This window comes from Mesoplodon mirus (genome assembly GCF_964341445.2).
Source record: "Mesoplodon mirus genome assembly, chromosome: 2".
Lineage (NCBI taxonomy): Eukaryota > Metazoa > Chordata > Mammalia > Artiodactyla > Ziphiidae > Mesoplodon > Mesoplodon mirus.
Genome location: NC_138977.1, coordinates 168,659,710 through 168,680,105, shown reverse-complemented (window position 1 = coordinate 168,680,105; position 20,396 = coordinate 168,659,710). Strand labels below are relative to the sequence as shown.

Here is a 20,396-nt window from a genome sequence, read left to right as displayed (position 1 = left end):
TTTTAAAATTAGTAAACACATTTTAAAAATCAGTATAATTTCTTGACAGTAATAGAAAGGAGAAATAAAAGGAAAGCAATTATAATTAAATCATTTCGGTATGGAAATGCTCTGGCTTGATTAACTTTATGACATAACGTAGTACTCAGATGCTTGTACATATTGGTAGACTCACCATGAATGTGGCAGTTACAATACAAGTGTGTTGTATCAGCAACCAAATATGAGCCACAAAGCCATTGATGATGTGATTTTCCACAGAGGTGAACAACTTTTGATACAGTTCTGAATCAAAAAGGCTAATTTTCTTCTAGTTTACAAAGTGGTTGAATTCCTGTAAAATGTATTATATATTAATACCCTGCAGAAAATACTCTAAATTTGGAATTAAGTAGGATGCTCATTTAAAATGTGGATTCTGGATCCTCACCTCCAGAGATTTTGACTCATAGAATCTAAGATAGGACCAAGAATCTACATCAACGTCCTGGCAGTGATTCTGATTCAGGCATTCAGTTTTCTAATTGAATTGGGGGGGGTAGTTGTCCTGGAGAGGGAACCTAAGAGGATAAACTAGGAACCAAAACCCAGGTTGGCTATGCCTATGATGTATAATGTATTGGGGCGAAAGTAAGGAATTTAGAATAGGAATATCTGTTTCAGACACAACTCTGCTACTTGTAATTGCCTTACTTGGTACAAGTTGTATTTCCTCATCTATAAAAATGGGTATTGTTACCTGCAGTGTGGAGGGATGGGATCGTGGTTTCTGAGACCCCTTGAGGTTTGCTTGTTTTTTTTCAAGATTATTAAAACTTCTGATATAAAGCAGTTTGTAAAATGAAATATATTAAGCATGCAAATTGCTTATTATTTTGATGCTGTTATTCACACTTTAGGAAATTCTGATCAGGATGTTGTCACTTTCCCCAAAGCCCACTGTTTGAAAACAGAAAAAAAAAGAAAAAGAAATTTGGCCCGCTAACCCCTCCACTCACCAAACAAACGAAAAACACACAAGTTCGTAATCCAAAGACTTGACAGGATTCTGGCTCCGGGTGGCCGGTGGCCAGGTGTGTGGATGAGTCGCTTCACTTTCCCTGGGATCGGTTTGCTCAGACTTTCAGCTCCACTTATTACTCACCTACTCCTCCATTCCTCTTTGCGTCCTCCTTTCCCACGCCTGCCACCATCCTTTCTACCCGTCTTTGACTTTTTCTCTGCTTTCTTACACTACACATTCCCTCACTACGTACTCTGCGCTTTCTCGTCCCAGATTTCGGTCACCAGCTCCTCGGCAGCCGTTTTGGCTTCTTCCCTTTGGTAATCTCCGGCAATTCTCCCGCAATGTCCGGGGTCCTTCTTAAAATGGGGGAAGGGGGGCTCCCACCCTCAGCCCAGGCAGGGGCCCAAAACGTATGCCCGGGTCCCCTCACCTCCTTGCGTCCCCGCGACTCGCTTTCCCCTCCCCGCCCCTCTCTCGGCACCCCGCCCCCCCTCTCAGCCCTCAGCGCCCAGCTCCGAGGCTCCGGAGACGCTGCCTGAGTGCACCCATCAAGGTGCCCGGTCTCTCGCCATCCATTCGCCAGCAGCACGTCGCCAGGGTCCCTTCCCCACACCAAACGCCCCAGCTGTCCGAGGCTGAGGCCGGCTCTTCTTCCTCCTTGGCCTGGGATGCCCACCACGGGCGGGGTCCGTCGCCACTGAGTCCGGAGCCCGGCGCCACCCACGTGTCCCAGAGCGCCGCGCCTGGCCGGCGCAAACCTCTCCAAGGCCACTGGCTCCTCGTCGCTGAAGCTGATTGCAGGCGAAACCCGCACGGGCCCGGGAGCTGCGCGCGGGTCACGAGCGGCACGTGCGGGTCCTCGGCGCTTCGCCGCAGGGTGCGGGTGCCCGCGAGCCAGCAAGAGAGCGAAGGCCGGAGGAGGAAGGGTGGGCGCGCGGGAGCCACGCGGTGGCGCGGGCGGCGGGACTGCAGTGCCACCTCTCCCGAGAAAGCCCACACACTCACACGCCCGCGCGCGCAAGCACCTGCACACCGTGGGCATAGAGAAGCCGAGCCATCGAGAGGCTTTGAGTGCCGGACGCGTTTCAGCGATGGCTTCTGCCCTCAACAGCAACATTCACGCTCCCGGGACTTGCCCGGGCTCCAAAGCCGATGCCGGAGGTGGCGCCGGCTGGAGAATGGACTGTGATCCCGAGATGCACGTGAAAATGTGCAAGAAGATCGCCCAGCTCACCAAGGTAATGTGAGGCGCTGCAGGCCGGCCAGCTGCGCGTCCGGGGCGCCCCGGGCCGGGGAGGGAGTGCGGACGCGCCCGAGGGAGGCCCAGGCAGCATCCGAGCTGAAACTTTGCCTCGGAGGCCAACCCGGAAGGGAAGCGGTCCTAAATCTTGGTGACCTTCTGGAGGTACCATCCTAAAGTAGCTGAGAGAAAGGATCCTTGCCAGGGAAACTCCTACAACCTCCGCGCTGAGCAGGTGGTCTGTGCTCCCAGGGTGGGAATGTGAATCGAGTTGAATCAGTGCTGTGGTGTGTGTGTGTGTGTGTGTGTGTGTGTGTGTGTGTGTGTGTGTGTGTGTGTGTGTGTGTGTGTGTGTGTGTGTGTGTTCCTTGAGGGCTCTGCTCAAGTGATAGTGCCTGGAATGTTGTGATTTCATTCATTGCCGTACTTTACAGGCGGGGAGGAGGTCATGTGGGCTGTTTAAACATTTGATTCAGCAGCTTGCGTGTCACCGTAGTAAACCTGGAAGGCAGCCCAGGGGACTTACTATCAAACTGGGTACAAAGCATAAATGGGGAAGTGAACGATTCACCATTTAATTACTGGATTACAAAGGACCTCGGGAGGTCAGCCCCCCCCCCATCTCCCTACCTCATCCCAGAGTCCTGATTGAACCTCCAGGAACTGTAGTGTCTTCCTTATGAAGACCAGCAAGAAGATGGACACCCTGTCCTTTGTTAGCCCCCTGCAGCTTCCCAATTAGGAGCTCCTTGTGGTAGATTCCCCTCCTGTGCCTGTTGTGTAGATGGAAAACAACATCCCTCTCTGTCTTTTATACAAGGTCCCGAGTGCCTGAATTTAGCTAGTTGCCTTGGGGTTTCCTTTCGATCTCATAATAATTACTCCTGATAACATGCCTGCTAGTGGAACGTCCGGTCCAGGTTCTGTGTATGGGACATACTCTCTTCCCCAACTGTCTTCCTCTCACTTCCCACACCCACTTTTTTGTGGGATCACAGGCATTCTCCTCCCTGACTATTTTGCCAGAAGGAAGAGAGCACAGAGACCTAGAATTGGACACTAGCTGCCTTCTCCTATCCCTCCCATTAACTTCTCCACATTTTTTGCAAATGAGCCTGTACCCAAACAGTGATCTCTTTAGTCAAGGATGAAAGGGGGGAATGGAGATACTCCTTGGAGGCCTTGGCATGTGCTGCTTGGCACCACTGATCTAATTTGGAGTCATCCAAATAGTGACATCGACCCAAAAAGGTATTGATTTGAGACCCTGGGCACAGTATAAGGCATCTTCATCTTCAAAGAACCTAAAATATTTTTGGAGAAACAAGGTTGGAGAGAAACCTAAAAGACACTGCTCTATAATCAGTTGTTAAATTGGATGTTTCAAGTTGTGAGTGCTATAGAAGTAGAAACAAAGGATAAGTCATTATGGGTAAGAACATTTAGGAGAGACTTTATGGAAGAGATGAACCCTGAACTCAGTTTGAACTTATGGAGTGCCTACTGTGTGCCAGGCGCTGTGCTCAATATCGATGGCATAAAACTGAGTAAGATAGAAACCCTGCCCTTGTGATGAGACAAATGCATAAACAGATCATTTCAATATAATGTGGTAATGGTAGTCATTCCGCCCATTAATATTGATATTTTGGCACAATTATTATGTGCCAAGCCCTGAAGGATACGTCAGTGAAGAAAGCAGCCATGATCCCTAGTGCATAGTAGGCAGTGTTTCTCAAAGTATATTCTGCATTAGAAATCACAGTTGATTCTTATTATGTAGGGCCCCTCTTTACCATTTTTCATGCTAATTGTTTAAATTAGACATTTTTAATATTGATATTGATATGCCACCTTTCTTTTGGCTACCTTTTGTATGTGATATTTTCCATCTCTTTATATTTAATCTTTCTGTAAGTTTTATTTTAGTTGTATCTCTGATAGGTGAATTTAATCCATGTGCGTTTACTGTGATAACTAACATATTGGGACTTATTCTTCCATCATATTTTGTGTTTTTCATTTACCATCCTGGATTAGTTAAATGATCTATATTCCCTCATTTTCCACTGCTGGTTTGAGGGCTTCTGGCATTATTCCTATTCTTCTCAGCCTTGTCTTTTATTTTTCCACATACTTTTTTTTTTTGCGGTACGCGGGCCTCTCACTGTTGTGGCCTCTCCCGTTGCAGAGCACAGGCTCCGGACATGCAGGCTCAGCGGCCATGGCTTATGGGCCCAGCCGCTCTGCGGCATGTGGGATCTTCCCAGACCGGGGCACAAACCCGTGTCCCCTGCATTGGCAGGCGGACTCTCAACCACTGCGCCACCAGGGAAGCCCCTCCACATACATATTTAACTATAGTTTTTCTAACAAAGTTATCACATAATTCTTTCTCCCTACAAAAGAGCTTTGCATACTTTACCCATTTAACAGCCCTCCCCTTTCCCATCTTGTCATTGTTGTCTAGAGTTTTTTACCTTTTAAAATTTACAATCGTTTTTATACTTGAGTTTATTAGATTTACTGACATTTCACCAATTCTTCTACTCCCTATTTTTTTCTTGAATCCACAGCCTTCTCTTTCAGTTCACTTTTCTTCTAGCTGAAGTTCATCATTTAATAGTTCTTTCCATAGGGGTCTTGGTGGGATAAGAAATTCTTTGTATATTTGAAAATGTCTGTATTTTGCCCTCACTGTTGGATGGTCGTTTACTTGGGTATAAAATTCTAGTGATGGGACTTCCGTGGTGGTGCAGTGGTTAAGAATCCGCCTGCCAATGCAGGGGACATGGGGTCGATCCCTTGTCCAGGAAGATCCCCCCACATGCTGTGGAGCAACTAAGTCCGTGTGCCTCAACTACTGAACCTGTGCTCTAGAGACTGTGCATGCCACAACTACTGAAGCCCGCACACCTAGAGCCCGTGCTCTGCAAGAGAAGCCACCACAGTGAAAAGCACATGCACCCCAATGAAGAGTAGCCCCTGCTTGCTGCAACTAGAGAAAGCCCACGCACAGCAATGAAGACCCAACACACTCAAAAATAAATAGATAAAATAAATAAATTTTAAAAAATTTCTAGTGAACAGCTATTTTCCCATAGCACAGTGTTGATAGTGTTCTATTGTCTGCAGATACTAATTACTGCTGGTAAAAATCCTACTGCCAATCAAATTTTCATTCCTTTGTAGATAATCTGCCTTTTCTATTGGTAGCATTTGTGTATGTGTATTTTGACGTTTAGCAGCTTCATTAGAACTCTCTAGTTGGTAGTGAATGTACTTTCTGTTGAAGACTTAGGTGCTCTCTTTAATTCTGGAAAATTATCAATGATTTTGTGTTCAGATATTGTTTCTCTGTCATTGCCTCCATTCAGTTTTCTGCAACTGCCATTAGGTGAGTTAAGGTAGCCTCTCCATCCATATCCTAAAATGTTATTAAAAATCTTTTTGTGTCTATTGTATCCTGGTGAATTCCTTAATCCTGTCTTCCTATTTCCCAATCCTCTAAATAATATGTCCAATCCAGAGTTTTTCCCATCTGTTAAGTTTTATTTATTTTTTAAATTTATTTATTTATTTATTTATTTTTGTCTGCGTTGGGTCTTCGTTGCTGCATGTGGGCTTTCTCTAGTTCTGGAGAACTGGGGCTACTCTCTGTTGTGGTGTGCAAGCTTCTCATTGTGGTGGCTTCTCTTGTTGCAGAGCACAGGCTCTAGGCGAATGGGCTTCAGTAGTTGTGGCATGCAGGCTCAGTAGTTGTGGCGCACGGGCTTAATTGCTCTGAGGCATGTGGGATCTTCCCGGACCAGGGATCAAACCTTTGTCCCCTGCATTGGCAGGCAGATTCTTAACCACTGCGCCACCAGGGAAGCCCCATCTATTAAGTTTTAGAATTACATTGTTCATTTCTAAGATTGCTGTTCTTACTTCCTTTCTGTCTGATTTTGATAACTTCTTAATTTTTATAGCTTTATTGAAGTATAATTTACATACCATAAAATTCATCTAAACATACAATTCACCATCTTTTAGTAAATTTACAGAGTTGTTGCACCATAACCATAATCCAGTTTTAGGACATTTCTATCACCATCCTTTCTATCCATTTGTAGTCAGTCCCTGTTCCTACCCCAATGCCAGGCAACCACTGATCTACTTTCTGTCTTCATAAATTTATCCTTTCCAGATATTTCATATCAGTGAAACAATACAACATGTATTTCCATCTGGCTTTTTTCACTTAGTTGCTAAATCTCAGCATCATGTTTTTGAGGTTCATCAATTGTTGTAGCATATGTCATTCATTCATTCCCTTTTATTACTCAGTAGTATCCCATTGTATGGATACACCATTTTCTGATGATCATAGTCACCAGTTAATAGGCATTTGGATTGTTTCCACTCTGGGCTATTATGAATAATGCTGCTACAAATATTACATTCCTGCGCACACATTTTTGTTACTCTTGGGTAAATACCTAGGAATGGGATTGTTGGGTTGTATAATAAATTTATGTTTGACTTTCTAAGAAACTGCCAAATGACTTTCTGAAGTGACTGTGCCATCTTACATTTTCCAGCCTACTTTTCTAGGAGGATCAAGTACCAGCCCAGGCACCCAGTTCTCAAATACAGTGAAGTGCACTTCTCCCTTTCCTCCTCTGTGCACTCACTTCCCGCTGATATTTCCTCTCCTGAAATGACTTCATCTCTATAAGTTAAATCCTACTTATCTTTTTTTTTTTTTTGCGTTACGCGGGCCTCTCACTGTTGTGGCCTCTCCGTTGCAGAGCACAAGCTCCGCGGCCACGGCTCACGGGCCCAGCTGTTCCTCAGCATGTGGGATCTTCCCGGACCGGGGCACGAACCCGTGTCCCCTGCATCGGCAGGCAGACTCTCAACCACTGCGCCACCAGGGAAGCCCCCCCACTTATCTTTTAAGTCTCACTTTCCCCAAGAAAAATCTTTGAAAAAAATCTCACTTTTGTAACTAATCATGTATTCATTAATCACTAATTTTATATTCGTTATTTCTTTCTTATTAATCTGTTTTTCCAGAAGTTTGTACAATGTCTGGCACATAGTAGACCCTCAGTAAGCTTGTTAAATTTAAAGTTTCTCTGCCTATGGATTTGGTTAATATTTCTTTCATCATGCTTATCCATATGATATTATAGTTGATTTGTATATAGTATGTCCCTTAAGATAATAATCTCCTTAATTTATTCACAATCCTTTGCACCTGGTAAACACTCATTATGTGGGTTTTTTGGTTTTTTTTTTTTTAATTTTTGGCTGTGTTGGGTCTTCGTTGCTGTGCACGGGCTTTCTCTAGTTGCAGTGAGTGGGGACTACTCTTCATTGTGGTGCACGGGCTTCTCATTGCTGTGGCTTCTCTTGTTGCAGAGCATGGGTTCTAGGCACGTGGGCTCAGCAGTTGTGGCTCGTGGGCTCTAGAGCGCAGGCTCAGTAGCTGTAGCGCACAGGTTTAGTTGCTCTGTGCCACATGGGATCTTCCCAGACCAGGGCTCGAGCCCGTGTCCCCTGCATTGGCAGGCAGATTCTCAACCACTGCGCCACCAGGGATGCCCTCATTATGTGTTAGTGTAGCAAATAAATATTCATTTACACGGTGGTCCAAAGTCCAGGATGCACATTAAAATCACCTGGAGAACTTTTAAAAACACACCAGTGAGACGATAACTAAATGCAATGCCTGATCCTAGAATGGATTGTATCCTGGAGGTAAAAATACTACAAGGAGATGGTTGAGTCAGTTGACAAATTGAATACGATGATAGAGAAAATTAAAGTATTTGTATCAACGTTAAAGTTCCTGGCGTTGACAAGTATACCATGGTTATGCAAGAAAAATATCCTATTCTAAGAAAATGCACCTTGAACTATGTCTTATTTTTAAGGAGGTGAGTGTAATGTCTTACTCTCAAAGAATTTTATTTTATAAATAAAATAGAGAAAATAAAAATAGAGAGCAAATGATAAAACAAATGGGACAGAATGTTAAGAATAGGTGAATTGGGCTTCCCTGGTGGCGCAGTGGTTGAGAGTCCGCCTGCCGATGCAGGGGACACGGGTTCGTGCCCCGGTTTGGGAAGATCCCACATGCTGCGGAGCGGCTGGGCCTGTGAGCCATGGCTGCTGAGCCTGCGTGTACGGAGCCTATGCTCTGCAACGGGAGAGGCCACGACAGTGAGAGGCCCGCGTACCGTACAAAAAAAAAAAAAAAAAAAAAGAATAGGTGAATCTAGGTAAATGGTATGTGATGTTCTTTGTACTAGTCTTTTTCTGGCAGTTTTTTCCTAAGTTTGAAATTATTTCTAAATAAAAGTTAAAAACAAACAAAAGGAATACAAGGCCCCGGGCTCCATCTCAGAAGGAGAGGAGAGAGAGGTGACAGGCACTGCTATTTTCTAAAGCCCCTGAAGACCTCTAATGTTCACACAGTGTTGAGAACCACCAGTTTAGAACAACTAAAGGTTTAAACAGTAGAGTGGGCACAGAGGAGTTAATTGGGAGAACAGGAGGTTCCAAATCCATTTCCCCTTAAAGTCTGTGAGATGCTTTGGTCTTGAAAGCATCAGGCATGTTTGCCCAGCCCTGTCCCTGGGCCCGTTCAGCCAGTCCCTGCGTTTGCACCTGCCCAGAAATCTCCAGCTGATTTTTCCTTTTGTAGGTCTCTCCACTTCCTCATACCCAGAAACTTTAGCATCCCTCATACCCAGAGATTCCCCAATTCCCATTTTTGGGGTGGGATGGAGTGTCTTGCTCCCCAAATGCAAGTTTAGTGAAGATCCTTTTATATTAGAACATGAAAATGAGTGGGAAAGCACATGTTCCCTCTCCATAAAGCCTCCCTTGAACTGAAGGCTGACTCTTGGGAGCCCAGCCCACAAGCATGACTCCATATACCCATGGGACAACTTCTCATCTGGAGCAGTTAGAGGAAAAGTACCCAGGAGGCAATGACAGTCCTCTTAGTGACAGAAGTAAGATAGCCCCGACAGACCCTCTCCATCACCCTTCCTAAATGATGTCTGCCAGGATCTCGGAAGACCCTATCAGGGCTACGGTGGAATCAAGTGCCTGCAACTTCTGCACATTAGTAATGCCTTATGATTCCCTAGTATTTGTGTTCTTTGCAAAGCCTTTGACATTATTTACTCATACTCTGTGTGCACAGCAGTTCTGCATGGCAAGGAGACAAGCACCATCTCTAATTGAGAGAATTAATATCTGAGACCCAAGAAAGGGCCAGTATTCTTGCCTGACGTCACATTAGGATGTAGTGACAGAACCAGGGCATCCAGAACCCAGTGTTAGGTGTGTGTGTGAGGGTGAGGCTTCTTCCCTGGTCATCCTTGAGTTTCCGTAACCTCTCTCAATCATCTTTAGTGCTCTTTCCCAGGTGAGGGGAAATGTAGATCTAATCAGTGAGGCTGAGGGCCGGAGCTGGGTCTGCAGAGCTCTCTCCTTTTTCTCCCTTGTTTCTCATGGAGTGATCTGCCCATAGAAGCACACATTCTGCTCTGTCAGCCGTGCCGTCGATTTTACAGGGGTAGGTGCGGTTCTGGGAGGAAGAAATGCCCTGGCCCAGTATTGTGACTAGGTGGGTAAATATCAGGAATGTAGCCTGCCCGTGGGTATGTTACATTCTTTAATATTATTTCAGTAATGTGTTATTTTGGTCTCAAAACAGCCTCATGCCTTGGTCTTGTATTTCAATTAGTTCGTTGGAGAAGAAGGATTTTGTTTATTGGGCTTTCCTAAAGACCCACCACACAGATCTTAGGATGAATTCCGTTTTGAGGAATTTGGTAAAGTGTTATAGTAAAAATGAATTCTGTCATTGGGAGAGCATCCTCACCTGAGAGCAGGGGACCTTTGAGTTGCAGTGTAGTACTTATTTGTAGATCCTTCCTCCTTCCTTCCGTGGGAGGTTCTGGCGGTCAGAGTCACCACTCCCAGCACAGTAGCACGACCAGACCAAGCGAACTGTGTCTCCCCACGTTCCAGAGCCTTACTGAGGTCTATGGAGACACATTAGTGGGGACAGTCATATTGGATGTTGAGGGGAGATAGTGGATTGTTTAGGGATGGGGTAGGGGGAATGCTGTTATGGAGAATAGACCCTGAGTATAAAATCAGAAATATTAAGGAAAAGAATTATAATTTCTACTCCAGGTTATCTTTTAAATGAATTTAAACTTGATTTAGCTCTAGAGGGGTGCTTCTTACTCTTATTTATACTAATAAATATAAAAGAAAATTAAATGTGAATAAAAATGAGGTCACCTGGAGAGCTAACAATTTGGGGGTTACTCTTGGAACGCTCTTACTCCTCATCCCTGGATGGCTGGTATCAGCTAAAATGCTGTCTCTTCAGAGAGACTTTTCTGACTTTCCAATCCAAAGGGGCCAACCTGCTTTGTCTGTAATTGAGAAAAATAGTCCTTTCTTCCTTGGTGATTTGTTGTGAGGGTTCACTAACTTAAGGAATGTAAATGGAGCATCTCACCCGGCGGAGAGACTATTGTAAGCCTGATAGATGTTGGTTTCCCTTCCCTTGCTGAGCTAGTAGAATTGCAGAGGGACAGAACCACTGCCCAGTTGTCAAAACCGGCAACTAGGAACAAAGCCAGGCCTTCTCTGGACTGAGAGGCCAGGGCAGTGTCCCAGGTAGTAGGAGTGATGCTTACTGCCACACGAGTCCTCAGCAGCAGGCTGCCACTTGAGCCCTGTGTTTTTACGGCTTGAAGTTGTGGAAGTTTTATTGTACCCACTGACTCCCTTAGTTTCTCTGAAAATACCCTCCTGCCTGCAGGAGCTTGTGTAGGGACAGATGTTTAAACAGTTCCATACCCGTTTGCTTTAGGATTCTAGATTTGAAAACTGCAGATCTGTTTTAACAGGCCCTCTCTGTTGGAATCTTTTAATTTAACAAAGTGACGCATAAGGTGTACAGACAGCTATCTCACAGAAATCTTTTTGCCATAAAACAGGATGAAGTACACCTTAAGGTGGGTGTCTTTGAACCCTACTAAGATGCCTCTACTTTTGCGTAACCATTCTGATCTCTGCACTTCCCCCCGGCCTTGCTCCAGTCCTTTCTCCACACAGCAGCCAGAGTGATAACAAAATTGAATCATGCCCTCCTACACTGCTGTAGAATGTTCCAGCTGCTTTGGAAAACACTCTGGCGATTCCTCAAGTAATTAACAGAGAGTTATCATATGAGCCAGAAATTCCATGCCTAGGTATAAACCCAAGAGAAATTAACTTGTACACAGTATTCAGAGCAACAATATTCATAGTAGCCAAAAAAACGGAAATAAATGAAATGTCCATCAACCGAAGACTGGATAAATAAAATATGGTAGAAAGTACAATGGGGGTAGTGACTGAGGGATGCAAGGTTTCTCTCTGAGTCATGAGAATATTCTTCAGTTGACTCTAGTGATAGTTACACAACTCTCTGAATATACTGAAAGCCATTGAATTGTACAGTTTAAATGGGTGAATTGTATGGTCTCAAGAATTATATCTCAGTTAAGCTGTTAACATTAAAAGAAACTAAAACAAACTGAATTTTCTCCTATTTGAATCCAGTTCTGAAGCAAGTCCTGATGACGTTACCCCATAAATGCAATGAGTCAGTCCACCTCCCTTCTGCATTTCTGCCTCCGCCCTAGTCCAAGCCGCCTTCCCCTCTGGCCCCCAACCCCTGCTGCGGCCTCCTCATGGTCTACCCTTGCCCCCGCTCACAGCAGCAAGAATTATCTTATACAGTATAAACCAGAGCATGCCATTCTTCTGTTTAGAACCCACAAATGGCTTCTCATTTCACCTGGAATAAAATTGGTTCACCTAAAGTAAATTCTTTAATATGGTCACTTGAGGTGGCTGCTGTCTACTTCTCAGTGTCATCTCCTTGGCCACACTGGCCTTCTTTCAGGCTTTCAGATGTGCCAGGCTGGTGCCACCTGGAGCCTTTGTCCTCGTGGTCTCTCCAGCCTGCTCCTGGCTTGGTTCAGATGTCTCTTCAGGGAGGGCCTCCTTGCTCACCTAGACCATGAGATTTCCTCAGCTGCATCTACTGTTTCTATTTTTTTCCTCTATCTGTTAATCTATTTATGGCCTTCTTTTCCCCACTAGGGAAGTTCCTTGGGGACAGAAATTTCTGTCTGCTCTGTTCTCTCCTATACCCCCTGGTGCCAAGAACAGTGCCTGGTTAGTAATCAGTGCCCAGCAATTGTTCGTTGGTGGACTAAATGAACAAAACGCTTCCTGGACCTCCCACAGCTCCTAGGATAAAATAGCACATTTCAAACACAGCCTAGGTACAGTCATCTTATGGGAGAGTGGGAAGGCTCCTTTCTCAAGGCCAGAACTCAGGAGGTGCTAGCATCTAATTTCTAGTTTTCTGAGCACAATGGAGAACTGGCATAACTGACAAATAAGTGGACATCCCCCATGCCCTCCCAGGCCAACATCTGACTTAGTCACTCCCAGCACCTGACCACAGACACAGGGCTGGACCAAACTTGGCGCCTCCATGTGGTCAGATCCACATTCCTTCAGAACACTAGAATTACGAGGTAAAATAAAAACAATGGTGACCAATCATACACAGAAATCACAACCATTTTAGAAAAATCAAGAATACGGAGAAGCAAAAAGAAAAAGATTTTAAAGTATCCCCAAACCCATAATAACTACAATGATACAATAACTAATACCATTTTTTGCAGAGCCTACTATCTGATTTCTCATACAAATATAGACATGTAATTTTTTTTTTTTTTCTTGTGGTACGCGGGCCTCTCACTGTTGCGGCCTCTCCCGTTGTGGAGCACAGGCTCCGGACGTGCAGGCTCAGTGGCCATGGCTCACGGGCCCAGCTGCTCCGCGGCATGTGGGATCCTCCCAGACCAAGGCACGAACCTGTGTCCCCTGCATCGGCAGGCAGACTCTCAACCACTGCGCCACCAGGGAAGCCCCTAGACATGTAATTTTTAAAAAGAGAGTTATATCACACATAACTATTGTGTTACCTGGGGTTTTTCCCCTTCACAGTAAATCTAGAAACCTTCAACACAATTTTTAATGGTTGTATCAATAGTCCATTGCATAAATGTTGCATAATTTAACTTCTTTCATTTATGACACACTTACTGAGTGCCTTTTATGTGCCAAGTAAAATCCCTTATCTCATGGACCTTTCAGAGAGAAGTAGAGAGAAGCTCTCAAATACAATAGAAGCCCTCCTATTCAATGTCATGTGAACATTTTGAATAATTGAAAATGAAGACTATAAAAGAAAAAAACCTAACATACATAACTTTTTTAACTTAAAACAGGTGTCAGCACTGAGTTCCAGTGGGCAGGTGCAAACAGTTGTTAATTAAGGAAGGGAGGGGATGCAAGACAAGGGAGGAACAGTCAAGAGAAACAATAGTACAGCCTTGGGGCAGGGTCCTGGTTCCCATCAAGGGATACACACAACAATATCTTTGAGCTGTTCTGCAGAAACTAAAACCTCCACAAGGTGGGAGAAGTTAACTGTGTGCTGCCCACAAGCAAGTAGACCCAAGACTTTTTGGAACCAGAAGGTTGATGATATTGACTCCCACTTACCTCACCACCAACCAATCAGAAGAATGTCCACCAGCTGATCATGCCCTCTTTGAACCATTACTATAAAACTTCTCACTGTACCCTACAAGTTGGGACACAGTTCTGAGGGCATTAGCCTGTTGTGGTCCCTTTTGCCTGGCAAAACAATGAAACTATTATTTTCTACTTCACCCAAAATAAAAAAAAAAAAGGGTTAGCAAACCATGTCCCAGGCCAAATCAGTCCGCTGCCCATTTTTATATGGCTTGTGAGTCAAGGATGGTTTTTACATTTTGAAAAAAAATACAAAATAAGAAAAATATTTGGTGACACATGAAAAGTACATGAAATTCAATTTTAGTGTCAAAATAAAGTTTTATTGAGACACAGCCATGCACGTTCACTTAGAGATTGTCTCGGGTAACTTTTGTGCTAAAATGGCAGATTTGAATCATTGTGACAGAGACTGACTAAAGCCTAAAATAATTACTGCCTGGTGCTTTACAGAAAAAAAGTGTGAGGATCTCTAATTAAAACATGTGGGTGAACACTCATTCACTAATCATTTCATGTGAGGCTCAGTTTCAATTCTTTGGGGCGGCCTGCTGATTGACATTTACCTTATTTGTCTTGTATAAACTACAGCTATAGTTAGTGACCTTTTAACTTATCTTCCAAACTGAGACACTTCTGAGAATGAAAGGGGGCACTAAACCAGAAAGTGCGCTGAAACAACAGGTGTAAACAGGGACTGTCCTGGCCTGACCGGATGTAAGGTCACCCTGCCCATAATGCATATGTACCTTTTACCATTTGGGCGTCTTTAAAGTGGAGAATGAGAATCTAAAATACACGTGGAACAATCTGAGTTCAGAATCCTTCTAAACCTTTAAAACTTTTCACTTCTCTGTCACAGCTAATTGAATACCACGTTTTTTCTTTTTTTCTCTAGCAACTTGCCTTTATTGAGTCTTTTCAAAGCATTCAGTCCAGTTTTCATTGGAACAACAACGTACTCTTTACATTCATATATAACTGACCTAGTGTAGTGTTAAATCACATAATTATAATAGAAAATAAACTGGCACAGACAAGTGACAATTAGTGTGAGAAGTGTGGTGGCTTTCCAGAGGAAGGATGAAGTGTATTAAGTTATCACGTGTTTGCTGAATGGAGACTGGTTAAAAGAGCTTCTACTGTTTTTATACAAAAATAAATACAATTTTGATATGCTACCAAGTAGGAAGTACGAAAACATTGAACAACCTGAGGGATCAAGAAAGGTTCCCTGAGATACGTAGGGACTATTATTGGTAGACTTTTGGTTGATTCCAGTTTCTCATTGTTATAATCCGTACTGTGATGGACATTCTTGAGACTCTGTCCCTGCATTCTTGCTAGATTATTTCTTTGAGACAGATTTCCATGAGCAAAACTCACCTTAGTTACAGGTAGATTCCCATAAAGAATATCAGGAAAATTGGAAGAAAGCGACCTGGAAAATATTTATCTATTAGTTAAAAACAAATCTAATAGGGAGTTCCCTGGTGGTCTAGTGGTTAGGATTCGGCACTTTCACTGCCGTGGCCTGGGTTCAATCCCTGGTAGGGGAAATGAGATCCCACAAGCTGTGTGGCACGGACAAAAAAAAAAAAAATCTAATAGGGGCTTCCCTGGTGGCGCAGTGGTTGAGAGTCCGCCTGCCGATGCAGGGGACACGGGTTCGTGCCCCGGTCCGGGAAGATCCCACATGCCGCGGAGCGGCTGGGCCCGTGAGCCATGGCCGCTGAGCCTGCGCGTCCGGAGCCTGTGCTCCGTAGCGGGAGAGGCCACAACAGTGAGAGGCCCGCGTACTGCAAAAAAAAAAAAAAAAATCTAATAGACAAAGATGTACAGAGACCCTTACTTGTTAACTACAAAACTTGCCATTTTAAAAGGCACTTACTACAAATCTCTTCTCCTATAATCCGAACACTGGAACAGTTCCGTGGGAGCAACACTCATAGTTACAGAGACAATGGTGTAATTACTTTCAAACTAGTGGCATAATAACAGGCCCAGCCTGTCAGCTCACATTATGACTGTTTAATTGACCTATTTGAAGTTACTCACTATATTCTGAGCCTCCAGGGTGAAAGGATACACCTGGAAAATGCTCCCAGGTTGCTCAAGGCATTAGAGAAACAAGCAGCTCTCTCACGGCTCAGGGGCCCAGCAGAACCAATAAACACACCAGCAATTCTCCCTGATCTCACGAGGAAGCCTTTCTCTGAGCTGTGGAACCTTCAGAATATGAAACAAGGAACTGCTTGTGAATCTTTGATGTTATCATCAGGAATATTGTTCCCAGCCTGCTAAGGCAGAAAAATTTTCCTGAAAAGATATGCCCCTACCTGCTGAATCCTGACCAGCTAGCATATAGCTTTACCCCTTGAACTTCAGGCTCTTGTTTTGTTAAAATGCAAACCCAAGAGATTATTCAGTCTTTTACAGCTTTGTGCTAATTGTGTACTTGGCACTTGCTGTCTTCTCTTGATAGTAGCTGAGGTAGACCAAAAACTAGCCCTGCAATACATATCATCCCTGGAACCTGTGAATGCTACTTTATGTGGAAAAAGGATCTCTGAAGATTAAGCATGTTGAGATAAGATCATCTTGTATTATCTGGGTGGGCCCTAAATCCAGTGACAAGTGTCCTTTGAAGAGAAAGGCAGAGGGAGGTTTGAGACAGAAGAGGAGACATAAAAGAGGTGAAAGCCACGTGAAAATGGAGGTAAGGGTTGGAGTTATGCAGCCACAGGTCAAGGAACACCTGGAGCCACCAAAAGCTGGAAGTGGCAGGAGGGAGTGTGGCCTGCATTCACCTTGATTTTGAACTTCTGACCTTCAGGACTGTGATAGAATGAAGCTCTGTTTAAAAAAAATAAATAGGTTTCAGGTGTACAGCATTATAATTCAACACCTGTGTACACTACCAAGTGATCACACCACAAGTGTAGTTGCCATCCATCACCATAGAGTTGACCCCCTTCACCCTTTCACCCGCCCCCAACCCTCTTTCCCCTGGTAACCACTAATCTGTTCTCTGTGCCTATGAGTTTGCTTTTGTTTTATTTTGTTTGTTTTTGTTTTTTTAGATTCCACATGTGAGTGAAATCATACAGTATTTGTTTTTCTCCATCTAACTTATTTCACTTAACATAATACCTTCAAGGTCCATCCATGTTGTCCCAAGTGGCAGGATTTCATTCTTTATTATGGCTGAATAGTATTCCACTGTGTGTGTGTGTGTGTGTGTGTGTGTGTGTGTGTGTATCCATCTTCTTTATCCATTCATTCATTTATGGACACTTAGGTTGTTTCTATATCTTGGCTATTGTAAACAATGTTGCAGTGAACATTGGGGTGCATATATCTTTTCAGATTAATATTTTCATGTTCTTCAGGTAAATACCCAGAAGTGGAATAGCTGGGTCATATGGTAGTTCTGTTCTTAATTTTTTGAGGAATCTCACACTGTTTTCCACAGTGGCTGCACCAGTTTACAGTCCCACCAACAGTGGGTTCCCTTTTCTCCACATCCTCACCAATATTTATTTCTTGTCTATTCAATAATAGCCATTCTAACAGGTGTGAGATGATATCTCATTGTGATTTTGACTTGCATTTCCCTAGTAATTAGTGATGTTGAACATCTTTCCATGTGCCTGTTGGCTACCTGTATGTCTTCTTTGGAAAAATGCCTATTCTGAGCCTCTGCTCATTTTTAAAACCAGGTTGTTTTTTTGTTGTTGAGTTGTATGAGTTCTTTATGTATTTTGGATATTAATCCCATATCAGATATATGATTTGCAATTATCTTCTCCCATTCAGTAGGTTGCCTTTTCATTTTGATGTTGGTTTCCTTTGCTGTGCAGAAGCTCTTTAGTTTGATGTAGTTCCATTTGCTTATTTTTGCTTTTGTTTCCCTTGCCTTTAGAGTCACATCCACAAAAACATTGCTAAGGTCCATGTTAATGAGATTATCGCCTATGTTTTCTTCTAGGAATTTTATGGTTTCAGGTCTTACATTCAAGGCTTTAATCTATTTTGACTTAATTTTTGTGTATGGTGTAAGATAGTATCTAGTTTCATTCTTTTGCATGTGGCTGTCCAGTTTCCCCAACACCATTTATTGAAGAGACTGTCCTTTCTCAACTATGTGTTCTTTGCTCCTTTGTTGTAAATTAATTGTCTATATATGTGTGGATTTACTTATGGGCTCTCAATTCTGTTCCATTGATCTGTATGTCTGTTTTTGTGACGGTACCATATGTTTTGATTACTATAGCTTTGTAGTATAGTTTGAAATCAGGGAGTGTGATACCTCCAGCTTTGTTCTTCTTTCTCAAGTTTGTTTTGCTATTTGAGATCTTTTGTGCTTCCATACAAATTTTAGAATTATCTGTTGTAGTTCTGTGCAATATGCCATTGGAATTTTGACAGGGATTGCATTGAATCTGTAGTTTGCTTTGGATAGATTGGACATTTTAACAATGTTAATTCTTTCAATCCATGAACATGGAATATCTTTCCATTTATTTGTCATCTTCAATTTCTTTTGTCAATGTCTTATAGTTTTCAGTGTACAAGTCTTTCACCTCTGTGGTTAAATTTATCCCTAGGTATTTTATTCTCTTTGATGCAATTGTGAAAGGGATCATTTTCTTAATTTCTGTTTCTGTTAGTTCATTATTAGTGCACAGAAAGGCTATAGATTTCTGTATATTGACTTTGTATCCTGTGACTATACTGAATTCATTTATTAGTTCTAACAGTTTTTTGATGGAGTCTTTAGGGTTTTCTATATGTAATATCCTGTCATCTGCAAATAATGACAGTTTTTTTCCTCCCTTTCTTATTTGGATGCCTTTTATTCCTTTTTCTTGCCTAATTGCTAATGCCTATGTTGAATAAAAGTGGCAAGAGTGGGCATCCTTGTCTTGTTCCTGATAGTAGAGAAAAAACTGAAAGCTTTTCACCATTGATAAAGTTCTGTTGGTTTAAACCACAAGTTTGTAGTGACTTGTTATAGCAGCCATGGGAATTGGGTCCATTGGCTAACTTTCACAGTATCCTCTTCATCATTACCAAAGGCTTCTTCCTTCTCAGACCCTACTGAGGTTCTTGCCTCTGATAATTGTCAGAATCAACTAGTGAGCATTTTTAACAAAAATTGAGACCAGTGCATTAAAACCTTTGGGTGGGGCTCAGGCAATTATGCGTTTTCAAAGCTCCACTGGTGACTGTGACTTTAGCCTTACTCTAAAATCACTGCAATGGGTCCTTGGCCTTTGGTCTATATAATATGTCCAGGTCTGTTGCCTGGCCCTGGACTTGCTTTGTCTGGTAGCAGAGAGACTGTGTGTTTGTCTTATTTCTTCTGCTTCTCTAGAAGCTCTTTAGGCCAGTGCTGTTCAAATGTTAGTATTAAACACAAATGGCTAGGCCCACCTGCAACATTTCTTGTTCATTTGATCATGGGTGAGGCCTGAGAATTTGCATTTTAAACAAGCTCATAGTGGGAAGCAGCCACGTAGCACAGGGAGATCAGCTCGGTGCTTTGTGACCACCTGGAGGGGTGGGATAGGGAAGGTTGGAGGGAGGGAGACGCAAGAGGGAAGGGATATGGGAACAGATGTATATGTATAACTGATTCACTTTGTTATAAAGCAGAAACTAACAGACCATTGTGAAGCAATTATACTCCAATAAAGTTGTAAAAAATAAAATATAAAAAAACAAAAAAAACAAGCTCAGGTGATGTTGTGGACTACAGTTGGAGAAAGCCTTTAGGATCATCAGGGCTCTCTCTTTTGCCTTCCTCATATTTGAACTTCCAGAAGCTTCTAGCATAGTGTCCTGCTCTCAATAATATTAATAATATGAGCTGAATTACTTAGAACTGTGAAACCCTTGATGACAAGGACCTTGCCTTATACCTTTTAAATATATCTTTAGCACCTCCATTAAAGCCAGGACACAGGGGGTGACAGTAGGAGACATATTAAAGGGTGGGTGCACCAGCAAATCTCCCATCTATAAGGGATGCTAATGCTCTCTGGGTGCCACCACATCACAGGAAATGCAGAAGGATGCCAAAATGGCAAAACCCCCCTTAAGAGAGGTATTGTGCATGCCTCAGTGGCTGTTTCCAGTTTAGGCATGACTTGGAAGAGGTTGTGAAATAATGAGGAGTACAATAAAATGCTTTGTGAAGGAGGACACCACTGGTTAACCTCAAGGCTTCAGTTTTGCTGAGTAAATATGCAGGTTTGGGGCTAGAGCTGAATTGCTCCAGACAGTAGAAGAAAGATTAATCTCCCCTCAGCAGTTCTGCTCCATCCTTTTCCTCATGTTGCATTCAGTCTCTTAAATAGGCATTGACCAATTGCAGGTTTGAAGGAATGATAGAGGTTAGCCTGCTAGTTTACCCACGTGTCTGGGTCTAGCTTTGCAGTCTGCTGATGAGTT

At 43.2% G+C, this 20,396-nt stretch overlaps 1 protein-coding gene across 4 annotated transcripts in view; it reads left to right on the top strand.

The window, feature by feature from the left end:
* The first annotated feature begins 2,019 nt into the window (after positions 1–2,019).
* FAM184B (family with sequence similarity 184 member B) overlaps positions 2,020–20,396 on the top strand; it is a 124,367-nt gene continuing 105,990 nt past the window's right edge. For all 4 annotated transcript variants that reach the window (XM_082600785.1, XM_082600784.1, XM_082600782.1 and 1 more), the window contains exon 1: positions 2,020–2,244. In XM_082600785.1, the coding sequence (XP_082456911.1) occupies positions 2,098–2,244 (147 nt within the window). In that variant the 5' untranslated portion in view covers positions 2,020–2,097. The remainder of the gene's footprint in view (positions 2,245–20,396) is intronic.